Source organism: Girardinichthys multiradiatus, chromosome 2 (genome assembly GCF_021462225.1).
Source record: "Girardinichthys multiradiatus isolate DD_20200921_A chromosome 2, DD_fGirMul_XY1, whole genome shotgun sequence".
NCBI classification, from domain to species: Eukaryota; Metazoa; Chordata; class Actinopteri; order Cyprinodontiformes; family Goodeidae; genus Girardinichthys; species Girardinichthys multiradiatus.
The window spans coordinates 16,862,484-16,879,581 of record NC_061795.1 but is presented as its reverse complement, the minus strand read 5'-3'; the positions used below and the strand labels follow the sequence as shown (position 1 = coordinate 16,879,581).

Below are 17,098 nucleotides of genomic sequence, written 5' to 3'. Positions count from 1 at the left end.
TTTTGCGGCTGCACTTGGGGACACTTTCAAAGTTTTCCCAATTGTTCAGACTGACTGACCTTCATTTCTTAAAGTAATGATGGCCACTCGTTTTTCTTTACTTAGCTGCTTTTTTCTAGCCATAATACAAATTCTAACAGTCTATTCAGTAGGACTATCAGCTGTGTACTGTATCCACCTCCTGCACAACACAACTGATGGTCCCAACCCCATTTATAAGTATTGAAATCCCACTTATTAAACCTGACAGGGCACACCTGTGAAGTGAAAACCATTTCAGGTGACTACCTCTTGAAGCTCATCAACAGAATGCCAAGAGTGTGCGGAGCAGTAATCAAAGCAAAAGGTGGCTACTTTGAAGAACCTAGAATATAAAACATATTTTCAGTTGTTTCACACTTTTTTGTTCAGTATATAATTCCACATGTTTTAATTCATAGTTTTGATTCCTTCAGTGTGAAGCTACAATATTCATAGTCATGAAAATAAAGAAAACTCTTTGAATGAGAAGGTGTGTCCAAACTTTTGGTCTGTACTGTAAGTGTTTCATTAGTAAGCAGAATAATACATTTCAATATCTTTTATGGTCAGTGCATTATAACCCAACACTTTTAATTAACCAGTGATACAATGATTAATAATTATTTTCTTCCTGAAAGCATGTACTCTCATAACCTAAGGTGTTGCTAGTCACTCAGATGTAGCTTCAATTCCTTTTCGGTGACTATTACTTTTGTGGTGACATTATCGGTATATTGTTGTGCAGAGTGAAAGCCTCATTTATCAGCTTTAATAGTTTCCTTTTTTATTACAAAAAACTTTTAATTTTATTTTTACCCTTAAAATCATTCTCTTCTACTATTAACAAAGATTAATTAAAATGAAAAGCGGCCCAAGAACACTGTTGTTTAATGCTTGAAGAGTGCAGCTTTGCATACTCCACCAATAAAATAAAGGCCAAAAGAAGAAGAGTGCAGCTGACAGTGAAACATCCTGAGACCCATGTCCCTCTGTTGTTCAAAACAAACAAGAACTGATTGTTCTCTCTTACATTCACTCCAGACTACTACTGACCACAGATAGATGTGTTAAGTTATTACAGTGATATCCAGGCTAAATTTGACTGCAAAGAATACAGTACTAAATTACAGTTGCACTATTAAATGTGTGTATAACTCAATAAAGCACACTTTATATTTGTGTTCTTTTAGAAAAATGTTTCAGTGAGTCAAATCTAAAATAAATTCAGACTGAAAGACAGACTAAGGCAGGTGGATAACTTCAGTCTATCTTTCTGGTTTGTCAGGAGAGACAGGTGAGAGGGTGGTACAGAGATAAGAAGTATGCTCAGATCTTGGGTTTTGAATGTGTTTGTGCAGTGTGAACAATCAACATTCATATAAACTAATTCATGTCATTTCAGAGTCATCATGGTTGTGCCCTGAGTCCCCTGTTGCTTCAGATGATGTTGCTTCCCATGGATTCACACACACAACCACACACACACACACACACACACACACACAAATAAATGTCGCATTCAAGTCACTTATGTTTTAAATAAATGCTTCAATTTGAATTAGGTTTTGGTCTTCATTGTAACTTATGTGCAGGGGGATGAGTGGTGGACGTCTGTGAACAGCCCTGGGCTTGCTAGTATTTTTTCCTACGTACCCAACAAACAATGCCGATATTTGTCCAGAAGAGGGCAGTGGAGACGTACATTTATAACCAGTGTTAACACTGACAAAATTTTCAAATTTTTTTTTTCTTTCCTTCTCTCTGTTTGTTTGTCCGATTAATGCAAAACAAAGTCAGAATATAAATATTTTGCATGAATTCATAGTTTTTACATACATTCAGACTGTCCTAGTTCTGCTGTCTGGTTGTCTGAGGCTCCATCCGTGCAGCAGGCCCGGAACACCAGGCTGCATTGGTAGCCTACAGACAGGCTGTGGTCGCAGGGTATGTTCAGCTCCTGAGCTGCCTTCCCCAGAAGACAACATTCGCAGCACATCTGTGCAAAACGGAACACAAAAACCCATTTAAGAGCGAGTAAATCATTGAGTCAATCCTGCAATTCGACAAAGATGGAAAAGCACTCTATAAGGAATTCATTTCCAGCAGAAGAAAGCCCAAGAGTGAAAACAGGACGCAAGAGATGGGAAGCTGAGGGCTGGTTGTTTAAATGTCGCTGGGACAGGCTGTTTAGACTTTGCTAAAATTTGTTTGCTTTGGATGGCCAAATAGAAGAGTTCAAAATAGATAGAGAAGAATTAAGAAGATACACCAGCTGGCATGCTTCAGAAAGACAAACATCCCGGACAGGAAGTTAGTGAGAGAAACAGGCAGACAATGACGAGCTGACATCATCCCCTCTGGCTGATGTGTGCTCAGTCTACCACTATGACAGTCTGTCAGGAAGAAGAGTGATAGCTCAGTGTAGGTTTAGATCTGAAATCTGACACTGAATAAAGTGCAGCGATTTGGAGATTGTATGCAAACCAGAACCTCCAACATCTGCCTATTTGCGATGGATCATTGCCACACCGCCTGTGTGACTGGTAATCTGTAGGGTTACTATGTCCAACAGTCCAACAGTGTATATTAAAAGGTCTGTTTTGCACAATAATTTATTTAACTGAAAGGTTAAATGTACGCCCTGTGATGGGCTGGCAACTTGTCCAGGGCGAACCTTGCTTTTTGCCCAATGACTGCTTGCTGGCTGGCTGACTGGAATACAGGTACAAGTGTACCATACATACACATAATAACTCAAGCTTATGCTTGTGGAACAGAAGTTGGGTAGTTTTAACTAAACATTGGGTCAAGAATTGTGACCAAGCTTGTTGAATTAGAAAATAAACTACAAGGAGACTCATCATTTTTCATGTCATTTGGAACTATGCAACAACCTCATCAGACTTTTAAAAGACAAACTGATATTATCCTATAAGGATACTGCCAGTTGTTTTAATGTCTTTCATTCAAACTAAAGAATGAGCTTTCCAAATGAAGATTCTATATAAATCAATTTCAAAATTACATTTTAAAGGTCAAATGTCAGCAAGACATATGGATGTTAAAAATAAAGACAGCTATGATGTTTTAAAAGTTGACATTTTGGGGTAATTTATACCCCTTAGTTTTTAAAGCTGTAAAAGTCGTGACTTAAAGATGCAAACGCACTTTATTAAAGATATTCTTATGAAACTATTAACAAATGACCTTTGATAGACGTCTTGTCTTTTTAGTAGTTAGGATGAATGTAAAGTAACTGACTTGTAACCGTTACGTTTGTTGCTGTAGAGTCTACGTTCACAACTAAAAACGGCAATGAGGAATATTTTGTCTTGAAAGAAAGAGTTATTCAGATGGCATTCTTGCCTTGCAGCAAGAAGATCCTGGGTTTGCATGTTCTCCCCAAATATGTGTAGTGTCTCTCCGCGTATTCCAGCTTCCTCCCACAGCCTGAAAACATGACTGTTGCTCTTAGGTATGACTGCATGTGTGCGTGGTTGTTTGTCCTGTGTGGCCTTGTGATGGACTGGCAACCTACCAAATTCATTTTCCTTGCAACTGTGTTCCCATTTAAGCAGAAATTATACTATAAGCTTTCCAACTGTAGAACATTTATAGCCAAGATGCATTGTTACAACAAAGAAATAATTAACCAAACTCCTTACCAATTTCCTTACTTTATACTATCAGCCATATGCCCTTTTGTGAAATGTAGATTTATTAAACAATGTTGAAGAATAATCTATAATAGACAGTTTATTAGAAAATTGACTCAACCAGTTAAAAAAATGGGTTTTGTATATTATGGCTTCCTCAAATTCAACAAATAGTGATTATAAAACCAGAAGACTGTCAAGAGAGGCGTGGGTGTCAACACCACTTAGATTTAAGCCATTAATCAGAGTCTGCATGTTGCAATTTCTGTATGAGTGTTTTTTAATGAGTGTGTAATTTAGTCACGTCTCCTGAACACATTAGAGAAACCATGCAAATGGATTCCCTTACTTTTTCCATTAAACAGTGTAGAACAGGTCACTCACATATAAATATCCAGTGTCAGTGTAAAATACTGCTCAAATCGTGCACAATAACAAAACTTCTTATATCACATCTGAGTGGGATCCAGAGCATCCTCTTTTATCCACTACATCTGCAGAGCATTTAGGTACAAGCCTGAACTACATAGTTGATCAGGCAAAGACAAGTTTCCTCCAGATGCGTTGATAAGTACAATGTTGTGAAAACAGAGTAGGTTAGTTTAAATCTGGATCCAAATGCAGTGAAGCTGAACAGTGGTTGGCTGTGAGCCTGTGAATAGCTCTAAAGTCAGATATGAATTTATAATCCATCTGACAGCAACAAACTCAGTTCCTCCCTGCAGTGGCATGCCTCATCCTGCACATGCAGAAAATACAAAAAGACAACAACAATACAATCAATTTAAATTCTACTTTTTTGTTGTCTTTGATCATTTGACCTCATTTACAAAACCTGGATACCTGGTAGATACTGTGTCAACCTTGAATTCTTCTGCATACCTAGGTTTATTAAAGTCAGATCTGAGGTTAATATGTCTAAAAGCTCAAGCTTATCCCAAACATAAAACATGGCTATGATTTCAAGACCATTATCTCCAACTTTTTTTCTTTTAGACCTCAACCTGATTGAAATGCTGTGAACGGGTTTTAACAGTACTGTGCAAAACACAACGTTGTTTTTTTTCATCTAACCGAACACAGCCTTGCTCTCTTGGATTATTCAGATGGAAACTGTCAGTCTTCAGAAACACATGGGTGCACAGGGATTTAATAAATAGAGATGTTTTGTTTGCGCTATACTTGTGTTCTGTTTTCTGAGAGGTAGCATAATTTGTAAGTCAATTAGCCTTTAATGTCACATACGATCACACCTTTGTTGTCTTGGTCTCACAGGTGCCAGCAAGCACAGAATCGCAGACCGCCTGATCTTTGGCCACGTTGATACCAGTGGAACACATGCCATCTTCCAGCACTGACACACAGCACTGCTCCTGTGCAATCCTGCCAGAAGGAAAAAAAAAAAAACATACACATAACCCAGGTGTTGCATTTACAGTCTCTTCTGTCAACAAACCATGCGGCAAAGAAGCTCTGCCCTACTCTTGTGAACAGAACTTCTGGAGGCTTTTATTCAGTTGTTTTAAAAGTTAAAACAGATCTTTTATTCTCATTTGAAGAACCTGTCATCTACAGTGTTTCCTTTTTTATTGTAAGGGACAATGCCTTACAAAAGGATTCGCACCACTTTCTTTTTTAAATTTAGCAATGGTACAACCACAGAATTTAATGTGTTTTATATAATTATGTGTAGCAGAAAATGACAATGTGAATAATTGTGGAGCGGAAGAAAAATTATACATGGTCTTTTTTTTATTTTCAAAAAATAAAAGATAAAAAAAATATATCAGGCGCTAATTGATCGAGCCTTTTGCTGCAATTATAGCAGTCTTTCAGGGTATGTCTCTCCCAGCTTTTCATATACGGATATGTATTGAAAATTTAGCTCATCCCTCTTTGCAAGAAAGCAGGGCTAAGTAGGGTTAGATGGAGTGCAGTTTTCAAGTTGGCCTCAGATAAACTTGAAAACTGACTCAGTTTATCTGTTTCTTCTTCCTAGATGAAAGTACCGACAGAGCTATATCCATTAACATTTACTTTTCCCTCCCATAGAAAGTACTCCTGGATCAGTGCTTCTTTGTTCTCTTTGTGTCTCTGCTCGGTTCTCTCAAACCCCCAGTCGGTCGTGGCAGATGGCCGCTCACACTGAGCCTGATTCTGCTGGAGGTTTCTTCCTGTTTAAAGGGAGTTTTTCCTCTCCACTGTCGCTACATGCATGCTCAGTATGAGGGATTGCTGCAAAGTCAACGCCAGTGACTGTCCACTGTCGCTACATGCTCATCTGGGAGGAGTGAATGCTGCAAGTAACTGACAAGATCCAATCTGTTGGGTTTCCTTAGATAGAAAAACTTTTTAACAAATTTGAATAAATAACTGACTCTAACTGCACTGTTCAATGGTTAGGATTCATTGGAATGTATGAACCTGACTTGAAATCTATATGATTCGAGTGAATTGACTCAGCCCATTTTAAAGTTACCCACCTTATACACAATGCAACAGGAAACAACACTCTCCAATTATTTTTAGCTCCATCTTCTTCCCTCTCTGTTGGTTGCAGTAAGGGGGAGTCAGGTTTAGCCTAAACCGGCTCAGTTATGGTTGAGGTGCAACACACCCTCCATTTCTGCTACCTGTATGACCCCTTCTCTTTTCCAATGGTTATAATCAGTCTGACAGAGAGAGGTACCCCCAATCCTTGTGGTTTTTAGTATAACAATGGCCACCAGTGGGCTCTAGATGGACAAACTTTATCACTTTATTATTTTACTTAGTACCCCTGCACATAGCCCATTCTAAAATGGCCAAACTGACACTCAGTAGTTTATTCTAACCTCCCCAACAACCTCGCGCCATTCCAAACCTTTTGTGAAGTGCCCAATATTTAGCTCTTTCCAGCTTCCTATTAACTCTGACTACATTCCCTACCCCATGCACTATTTTATGTTGGTCTAGCACATAAAATCCCAATAAAATACACTGAAGAAGAATACGCTGTAATGAGAGAAAATGTAAAAAGAGGCATGAATACTTCTGCAAGGCATTGTAAGTTAGAAACATATCATTAGAGCAAACCAGTCATTTAAAACAAACTCCCCGATTCCTGTCAGAAAAAGGAGGGTTGACCACTACTTAGGTGACCAACAGTTGGTGGGAAATTCAGTTTTTTTTGCATCATCAGCCAGACATGATTCAGCAAGATAACAATTAATAAATCAGTGTAAGCATCCTAAAAAAACTGCTTTAGAAATCTATGGCAAGTCAGTCAACAACATGTTCACACAGAATTAGTCTACTGTCTACTGCTGTTTTACAAGAAGGATAGAATAAACCCCCACCCTGTTATTCTCTTTTTTCCAGCATGTTGGCTGAAGGAGCTCACTCTAGCTTTTCCCAATAAACAACAGTATTTTATGTCAAGGCACACCCCTTCTCTACAAACCCTTTTAAGGCTGCAGCTGTGCTCCTGTTGTCCCTCTATTCTTTATCTCTGACAGATTTTTCTTCAGTTTTAATATTGTTCAGACATTGTTCAGGGTTTTTCGTTTTTCCTTCTGTTCAGGCCCTCTTCTTAACCTTCTTTGACCACACACACTCTTCTGCACCACCAGGTACTCTCTCCTGCCCCACTAATGCCCTTTCCAGATCTTCCACTCACACTATAATTTAGAGATGTAAGATAAGCCATGCAGATTATGGGAAACGCATTTGCCATCCATGTTTGCTGCAGAGCTCTCCAGGCCAGCGGCCTTCAACCTGTGGCAGAACACCTTCTAAGGTTACATGGACACATGAATTATCCCATCACTAGTGAATAATGTGTTCAGAGATTTACGGCAGTAAGGTAAAGTAATTCTGAAAAAGGACTGAGAGAAATTTTCAGTATGCATTCCGCAGACCAAAATCCAAGGAGACAATACTGGAAGAACTTATTGAGTGCTGATAAAAACATGAGAGATTGTGACAAAAGGTGAAGTTTTTCATGACAGAGAGTAAAGTACATCTAAGCTGGAGAACACCCCCCCCCCCCACCCCCCCCCCCGACTCTAAATTCATATCAATTGAATCACTGAGAGCAAATAAGCACCTTACCTGCAAGTGATTGAAGCAGAAATGAGGGGGAGGGACGCACAGTCATTCTTATTATTTGCATGCTTCTGGCCATCTTTACAACAGTCGTCTACTGAGATGTGCTCTTCTCCTGTGAACATATAACAAATATGTAATTGATCTTCTTTGTGGAATGGGTTCGGCTATAACCTTGCAGAGGAGCAAGTTGTGAATGGAAAAAAAAACATTGTAGAGCAAATTATAAATTTCATAAAGGATAAAAGGTTCTCCATGAGTACCTTATGGTAGGTATCTGTTAGAACTTCCTTAAAGTATATCCCACAACTGTTTCCCTAAATTAGATCAAATTATCAGCGAATGAGGGCAAACAGAAGATAACAACTCAGTTTTTTTAATTATGTGGGACAGTTAATTATTACTGAGTCTTGATAACCACATTTGTCTTTTTAGTACAAAAACAAAAAGATGCCTCCCTTCTATTCCAATATTCCTGTTAAGATTGATGAATTGCAGAATCTTTTACAGTCCTTGAGGGATTTTGTTTTTTGCCTAAGGCAGAGAACGATGAATTTGTTGCTGCACACACAAAGAGGCTTTTGACTGGAGCACGACCAGTTCTTTGGGGATCTGGCTGCTGATTCATGTGGATTAGAGAATGTGGAATGCCTCAGCTCTGTAAACAATCAACCATCACAATCACATCAAGTACATTCACTTGCCTGTGGTTTGTATGATCTGCCAAACATGAAAATGCTTTGGCAGATATACTTGTTTTTCTAGAAAAAAATTGCCTATAGCTGGAACCAGGATTAGAGACCCAGGCTGTTTATTGACTCTTGGTAACAGAACCTTGGCTGTGGTTTGTGAATAACTGCACTGAATGCTGATTGGGAAATACACTGTATGAATACTTTTGTCTGGGGGCTGTCTCTGCTGTAAGCGGCCTCGCAGGAGTGAGCAAGTTTAGATAGTAAGTGAGATTAGGACAAGAGGACAAGTGTCTGAACTAGCACTCCCTGGTTTTACAGAGTTGTTGTTTTCTTCCACAAGAACTAAAGGAAGTGTACCAGAATCATTCAATTAAAGCAGTTTGGATGAGGTACCAGCAATATTAGTCAATTAAACCAAAAGACTGCAGATTGACAAATGTAGCCCACTCTTTTTATTATAGTAGAACTTCATTTAATGTTTGTTTGAACTGAGTATCAACATTGGTCCACAAAGTTTACCAATGGTTGAGGTCAGGGCTTTCCAAAAGCTTCATTTTAGTCTAATGTATCTGTTCTAAAATTAATATTGATGTGTGTCTGGGAGCATTGCCTAACTGAGTTCAGGCTTTACCTGTCTGACACAGACAACTGTCTGTCCCCTATAGATAAAAGGATATTGGTTAGGATGCAAGTTTAACACTGCCATTGACTGAGATGGTGCTCACCAAAAAAAAAAGCTTCTGCTCCAAACTCGACACCTACAAGCTTGACCAAAAAGCTTAACTACAATTTGTATATGCCCACATGAAGAAGTAAAGGCTCCCACACGGTCGGGCGTACTTGAGGTGGACTCAGTGCGGACTCAAAGCGGATATCTGCTGGACAATGTCCGTGCAAAGCTCATTTTTTACAACTGCTTACGTGGTGTCACACAATAAACTGCTCGGCAGGAAAAGTCTCTTCAATGATCTGTTTTATATGTCGGTTTTGATATGTCAGTGTGTGAATGTGTGTATGAATGCCTGGATGACTGATTGTTGTGTAAAGTGCTTTGGGGTCTCTGGGGACTTGTTAAAGCACTATAAATCTGTGCAGGCCATTTACTATTTATTCGTGACACTATTCTCCAAGCAACCAGTTGTGAGGACGCACAGGATCACGCTCTCTTGCACCGACCACCTGTCATAATTAGAAACCAGTTTAAAAGCTTTCAACATAAGCCAACCAAGGTGGCCTTCTTAAAGTCAATCTGGCTTTAAATCTTATACTCAGAGTCATTTCAAATACAGTATCAGAAAATATTTTGTCTATGAAAAGTTAATATGTCTATAAAGTTTCACTGTAAACTCCATACCTAAACCGTGTGTAATTTTGTCAACATAAGTTTGCAAGTTTTACTGTCAAACTGCACAGTTTTAGAAGCATCCAAAAGGTACCGTTCCAGAGTAAAAATAGTTTCACTTCTCCATAGAGGGCGCTTAATGTCGAGAATGAATTTTCTGTGACCTTTGAACTTCACAAGGCAAAATTGGCAAATTCACAAGAACGTCTCTTTGGCTAGACTAAATTACATTTTATTTGGGAGTGACAGATTCTAGCTACTGCATGCGGAAAGAATCACTTCATGCACAAAGAGACACCAATATTTTGCTTTGACAACAGAATCTAAATGTAGGAATTGTCCAAGAAGTGGAGGTTTTGTCAGCTGATGTCCTTAAATAAACTTAGGATTTATTTGCGAAGCGTTAACTTTATAGTGCTTTTAAAAGTGATTGAGATTTTTCTGAAAATTAAAACTGACAGAGGAATATCAAAAGCAGAGCAGATTTATAGTCATTTTGGCCTTTTAAAATGCCATTAAATATTTTTGTGTATATATAGACTTAATACCCAGTTTTTTAGATACACCTGTCCAAGTACTTGTAATTAGCTACACAATGGCAAATCACTTAGTAGCAACAACATGTATTTAGGAATTTGCCAAAGACAACTTGCTGAAGTTTAAACTAGGGAAGAAAGTGAATTTGTAGAATGGAACAGCATGAAAGTTCACTGTGATCCAACATAGCACATCTGAATTGTGGTGTAAAGGGAGATTAGTGTATATTTACATATTAAAGCAACCTTTATTTATAATCTCACTCTGCTTCTGTTAAGGAGTCTTCTTGCTATAACAGCTCATTGCTAAGTTACTTTATCTTGAAAGTCCACATGTGTAGATCAACACATATTGACATTTATTAGCAGGGTAAAACCATCCGCAGATCACTCCGAATGGCTCTGACCAGTTTCTGTGACTCATCGACTGTCAGGAGGGGACTCTTTTCCATTTTGGAAGCTGCTGGTAGCGAGGGCCATTCTGTCTATGCAGAGCAGCACGTGGCCTGCCTGAGTCTAGACATCTCATGTAAACACAGTCAAGGGAGCGCACTAGTGGAGCTCGGCCCAGACAGAGTAACTTGCCTGGACCAGATCACAGCAGAAGACTGTAACGCTTTCCAAGCTGCACTCAAAGCTTTTAATGGGAGCTTTCTGTTCTGTCTGGATGATCATAAAAGTCTAGCATGGAGAAGATTGGTGGTCAACTATTGCTCACTCAACAGCTCACTGACTAGAAAATAATAACTGTCCACAATAATATCAAGCTACTGACATCTTCTTGAAGAAAGCTGAAAGAATTTTCCCATGCATGCTTAGAAGACAAATGTCCATTAGCATGTGGCCCATCCTACACCCCGCCTTGCTGTTCGTGCTAGTGGAGAAATCACACCTGTCTGTCTATACCAATTGTTCTGAAACTTTTCATCTTCTCCACAAACTAAGTGTATCAATTACTTAAGACTGTATCACTGCTAAAGATTTTAATTCTGAATTAAGTGGGAGAAAAAAGCTGCATAAACAACCCCAAACCCCAATTGTGCCATTTGTGTCCATTTCTTACAACTGTATTTTATAGATTTTATTTTATACATTTTAAAAATTAGGATTTTACGAATACTGATTTTACGAATACATGATTACATTTCTGGAGATCAGCCAAAGATCTTCATATATTGTGCTCCAAGATAGGTTTCTGACCCCAACTTCTGAAATCATTTTGTTTCTCCTGTTTAAGAGAAGATGAAGCCTCCTTAAGATATCCCATGACATGCAGGGCAGGTGGTCAGAGGATCAGGGCTTGGCGCCACTGCGTTAAATAACATGTCCAACTACATTCTCTCCAAATAACACTGATCAGAAACTGAAATATCTAATGAATTTTGTATTACTAAATGCACCATGAGCAAGCACTACCATGTCACACAACACTCTCCAAGAATGGAGATAGGCTCAAAGTTTTAGTATCAGAGAGGTGTTTAAAATCGAAGTAAGAGGACATCCACAGATGTACGAAGTTATTTAAAGCTAAACTACATTTTCTACAACATGAGGAGACATGTCTTTGGTTTGTTTAGGCTGTGAGAGAGTAAGAGAGAGAAGGACTTGAAGCAGATAACAGCAAGGCTAAAGATATTGCAGAGTTGTCTTCGTTTATCATTTTGAGCTTTCTGTCTGTCATGGAACATGATGGAGTTAGAAATGCAGGCAGCTTTTTGGAAATTTCAGAGTTAATGTTAGCATCTACATTCTGCAGTTTTATAATGCTAGCCATGCTAATTGCTAATGCAAGTCGCTAAGCACGGTTTAAAATCTCAGCTCCTTAATCATATTGTCTTTGTTTTAAAATATGAGCAAAACCAAGTTTCACAGCGACTGCTTTGGGGCCAAAGCTTCTGCTTTCTATATTCTAATTCTCAAGAGGCCAAGATTGGTATTGTCATATACAACAATTTCATTTACAATCATTTACAACAGTCAGAAATCAGAAATCTGCCACAAAAGTCTGATCGGTGCATCACTATAATAAGGCCTGAGAAAAGGGATAATTCAGATTTTATTTAAGGTAAGGTTCTGGAGTTATTTGTAATAGCACCTGTAGTAGAAAGATGCCATATATACACATCTGCTTGTTTAAAAAGTTAATAAATCCTCTGAGTGGTGGAAGCTAACAGCTGTTTAAAACATAATTTCAATATCAACCAGTTCAAAAGAAAAATGTGTAATGATATGTGACCATATATCAACAGTTTCACAAAAGACTATTGCAGACAACTTCACCTCACTTCAAAAAAACCAAACTGATCTTTGCCTGGGGGATGTGGAGCCCTGTCCTGGTAAGATACTAATTTAGGATTCTCACATAACATCAAAGCACACTAGGACACCATGCCTTTGACTTGCATGACCAAAGGAACAGAACAGCTCCTGTGGAGACACAATTTAGCAGCCTTAATGTGACGTCACACCTTCTATAAATCAGCTAGGCTATTGATGGTAAAACTGATTAGCTACTGAAAGCATATATTTCTGTACTATCATTGTATAAAGCTGATGTTGAATTAAGGTAATACAATAAGTGTATTTCATAGAGACCCGAGGCACTTTGAAGCACCCAGCAGTACTTTTATCACATGCCCCAACTAGTCTCCAGACAAATCATCACTTCCTCAAGTTTCACTCTGTTTGATCTGATTCTGTCTCTGAATACCTTCAAGCGCTTCGTGTAAAAAGTTATCAAGCCTTCTAATACTTTGACACATCATTGCCAATCTCATGTTGTTTTGTCCCAACTTGATTAAAATCCCTCACGTGTACAGCGTCTTCTGTAAAGGTGACTTACCTTGGCCAAGAAGAAGCCCGGACAGAGAGCAGAGCAGCACCACACGCAGAGCCATTGGGTTCGAATATCAGCTGCAGGAGTGTTGGAGGGGAGGAAAAAAAAGGTGCTTGCGATCTGTTTGTCCACCGAAGATGCGTAAATAAAACGCAGCGCTCCTTTAAAAAAGAAAGCACCGAGTGTGTGGAGGAAATAAAAGTCGATGTGATGGAGCTGGGAAGTCGCAGTTTCCAGCGTGACCGGAGCGTCTAATGGCACTGTGAGGGGCGGGCCGGGCCGGGGCCATTGACACCCACATGGTGCTTTTCAATTACAGGCTATTTTTCGCCCGTCTTGATTTAACATTAGAAACTATTGGAAGCCACAGCAGGTTCCTGCTGAAATTAACAGGAAGTTGATTCAAGATTTTTTTTTTTCACTTGAAGAAATGTCATAAACACGTTTAAAATACCTGCAGAATGTCTCTTTTATCTTTCTTCACTGTGTCCTGAAGAATGCTTGCACATATGGAAATTGTCTTCTCGCCAATGGTAGAGCAGACCTCTGTCTGTGACTAATGATTTTAGAGATTAGTAAACATCTGGAGATGGTTTGAGAGCTTTTTAAAAATGTGTCGCGGTTGTTTCCAGACTTTGGCTCCTGAAAACGAACGCATTTAAGACATTAGCTATAGAAAAGATAAGGATGGAAAATGTCAACATTATTGGATGTCAGTTTTATAGCTAAAGTCTTTCCAAACCTATTCAAACCCATTGATTTTTTTTTTACAAATAAAATTTGAAAAGTTGCATTTGTGTTTATCCCCTTACTTTGGTAGTCCTAAATAAAAATCCAATGCAACCATTTGCAACTGGAAGTCTTCTGATTCATAAATAGAGTTTGCCTGTGTGCAATTTAATCTCTGTTTTAAATGCTCTCCTGCTGGAGAGTAACGCTCCAGACTGAGAAATTGAGGCATGTTAAAATCACTGCTCACAGACACTCTGCATCCAGTCTGACTGAGTTTCAAGCACTTTGCAAAGACAATAGTCAAAATTGTTATTCTCCAGATGTACAAAGCTGGTAGAAACAAACCCCAAAACAGTTGCAACTGTAATTACAGAAAAATGTAGTTCTACAAAGTTTTGACTCCAGGAGGCTGAATACAAATGCATGCCATACTTTTCAGGCTTTTGTTTGTGAAAAACTATCTATCAGGTTTCTTCCAACATAACAAGTGTACACCATTTCATGTTGCTCTATTACATAATGTCCCAATTATAATACATTAAACTGTGTAGTTGTAATGAGACAAAATATGACAATGTTCAAAGGGTATGAATACTTTTGCAAGTCACTTTATGTTAGAGATTAAGAAGAACCTGAATGACTTTCCTTATGCCCTTGCATCCTCCTTGTATCTCCGCAGTAGTTCCACAGTTCCCATCAGCCCCACAACTAAGCCTATTTTTCTCCATTAAAGTTAATAAGTTAAAGCTTTTGTGACTGTGCCACCAGCTGGAGGGAAAAGGTGTCTGTCAGCCAAAGTGATTATGAACTCCGAGAAGGGTCTGGGTATAAACAAGCTGCACACACATAAATGCACACACTCGTCCACTAGACTTGGCAAGAAGTGCAGAAATAATTGCTAGACTGCATTCTAAATATTTTGTACCAGCTAAGGCCCTCTGCAAATTCAATCAGTCTACTGACTCTGGGCATGCTGACAGAAAGAGGTTAAACGATCCTCTAATCAGAGCCATATGTCTCCACCAGCAGTCTAGTCGGTCAAGGAACATCAGTGTGGACTCGATATGTCGCACCACAGGCACACAGAGAAAACCACAGCTACATGATAGTGAGAAATAGATAGCTGCACTGTGAACTTGCTGATTCACTAGCCACCACGGTGCTCTCTGGTGTTAGTTGATAAATGAATTCAGTTAATACTCTTTTCAGCATGACCACATTTCAATCTACTTTATAAAGAACCTTGACAAAGTGCATGCAACTTTGAATTTTTCCACATTTACACATTACTGCCACAAATATATTTTACTAGAATTTTATGTGAATGTCCAAAAGTATCGCATAATTGTGAAGAGGAAGGAAAAATTTTAATGGTTTTCGAAGTTTTTACAAATACAAATCTGAACAGTTGGATATGCTATTCAGCCGCCTTAAGTCAATATTTTGCAGAACTGCCTTTTGAGGTATAACTTGACTAACTTTGCATATCTAAAAACTTTGTCCATTCTTCACAAAATAGCCCAAGCTCCTTCAAATGGGATGGAGAACATATATGAACAGAATATTGCCATAGATTCTCGTTTGGATTTAGATCTGTACTTTGACTTGGAAATCATAAAATATGAATATGATTTGATTATAAAAGTTAATTCCTGCTCTGGCTGTGTTTTTTGGGTTATTGTCCTGCTTGAAGGTGAACCTCTGTTCAGTCTTTAGTCTTTTGAAGCCTTTCTTCCTGGATTTCCCTGTATTTATCTTCATCCATCTTCCCATCAACTCTTACCAGCTCCCTTACCACTACTAAAGAAAAGCAGCCCACAGCATGATTCTGCCACCACTAGTTTTCACAGTGTGGATGGTGTGTTGAGGGTGAGGTTCAGTGTTAATTTTTCTCCACATTTAGCTCTGAATGTGGAGGCAGACAGGTCTATGAAAGTCTCTTGCAGAGGTGATGACATTTATTAAAGAAGTACAAAAACAAGGTACAGGCATGAAAGTAACTGAAGAGCCTCTGATAGGAAAAATGACAGAGGACAGGAAATCTAGCATGGGAGGTAATGGATAGTGGAAGGAACTGACATAGAACATAAATAAACTGGCTGGCTTCTAGGTCCTGGGGAGGTGATCAATTACATGAGAAACAGTTGAGAACAATCCACAGAATGCAGTTCAGAGGGAAAATGACTAAAGACTAATGCAAATAAGGACCTAAACCAATACACAAGAACAGAGCATGAGAACTTAGGATAACCAAAAATAGAGTAAACCATGTATAATAAACCGTAAGTAACAAAAAAATTAACCCAAAATAATCCAAATACACCTAGGTGACTAAAAACAAAAATGACATGTGATATGACTAAAGTACTGAATTCTTGCACAAGGCACTTGTGTATTCTAGTCTTTTAAAATATATCATATTTCTCCATTCATTCATTTACAAAGTCACATGCTGTTATAGTTGCAGAGGTGCTGCAAGGGATAAAAACTTAATTCATTACACAAATTAACAGATCTGTCAATCAGTTGTGTTTCCCCTTTTTTCTTTAGAAATTTTAAAAATGATTCCACTTCTATGGCCACACTTCAAAATTATAATTAAACTCTTCTCAGAATCAACATCCAGAATATAAGACAAACTAGAGGTGTGGCTCATTTGAGTGAAGTCTCCCATGCTGCCATGCTCCAGTGGGTCTTAACAAGAAACAGCAGCAGGAACTGACCTCCAAGCTAATGCGAGGAGGAAATTAGAGTTCCTGAAAAGTCGTACTCCAGCAGTGTTAATCTTGTTGTAGAGGCTTGCAGGCCAGTTCCTTTGAAACTCAATAAAGCTTGCCTTGCCACGTATGTGTCACTATGCAGAGGGCCTCTAATGCTGCCAAAAAGGCCCACGGGCCTCAAAGGACCTGGTAATACACCTCAACACCGCTGCAGAACTGTGTATTGTAGTGAGACCATTAATTGTGTTGGCCATCATGGGTAAAAAAAAAAAAATAACTCTAAGGTAACAGTTGTACAGGGATTTGGTCTGGGTCTCTAGTTTTAAAAATATGATTAAGAATTAAGTAATTTTATTCTGCACTAAAAACTCAAAGAGAGCTTAAATGTGAGTATGGATAAATTTTCTAGATGTTAGGTTTGTTTTCTGTATAGTACCCTCTGCTGTGAGTCAGCTTCATGTCTTGGGTGAGAGA

At 38.6% G+C, this 17,098-nt stretch overlaps 1 protein-coding gene across 3 annotated transcripts in view; it reads right to left on the bottom strand.

Moving 5' to 3' along the window:
* The window catches only part of fbln1 (fibulin 1), a 46,632-nt gene extending 33,179 nt beyond the window's left edge, over positions 1–13,453 (bottom strand). The window contains exons 1-4 of one of the 3 annotated variants that reach the window (XM_047346227.1): positions 13,179–13,453; positions 7,770–7,878; positions 4,931–5,060; positions 1,858–2,017 (exon numbers count right to left, since the gene is read on the bottom strand). In XM_047346227.1, coding sequence (XP_047202183.1) covers positions 1,858–2,017; positions 4,931–5,060; positions 7,770–7,878; positions 13,179–13,233 — 454 coding nt within the window. In that variant the 5' untranslated portion in view covers positions 13,234–13,453. The remainder of the gene's footprint in view (positions 1–1,857; positions 2,018–4,930; positions 5,061–7,769; positions 7,879–13,178) is intronic. The other 2 variants (XM_047346217.1, XM_047346211.1) reach the window with 2 other exon arrangements.
* Between the last annotated feature and the right edge of the window lie 3,645 nt (positions 13,454–17,098).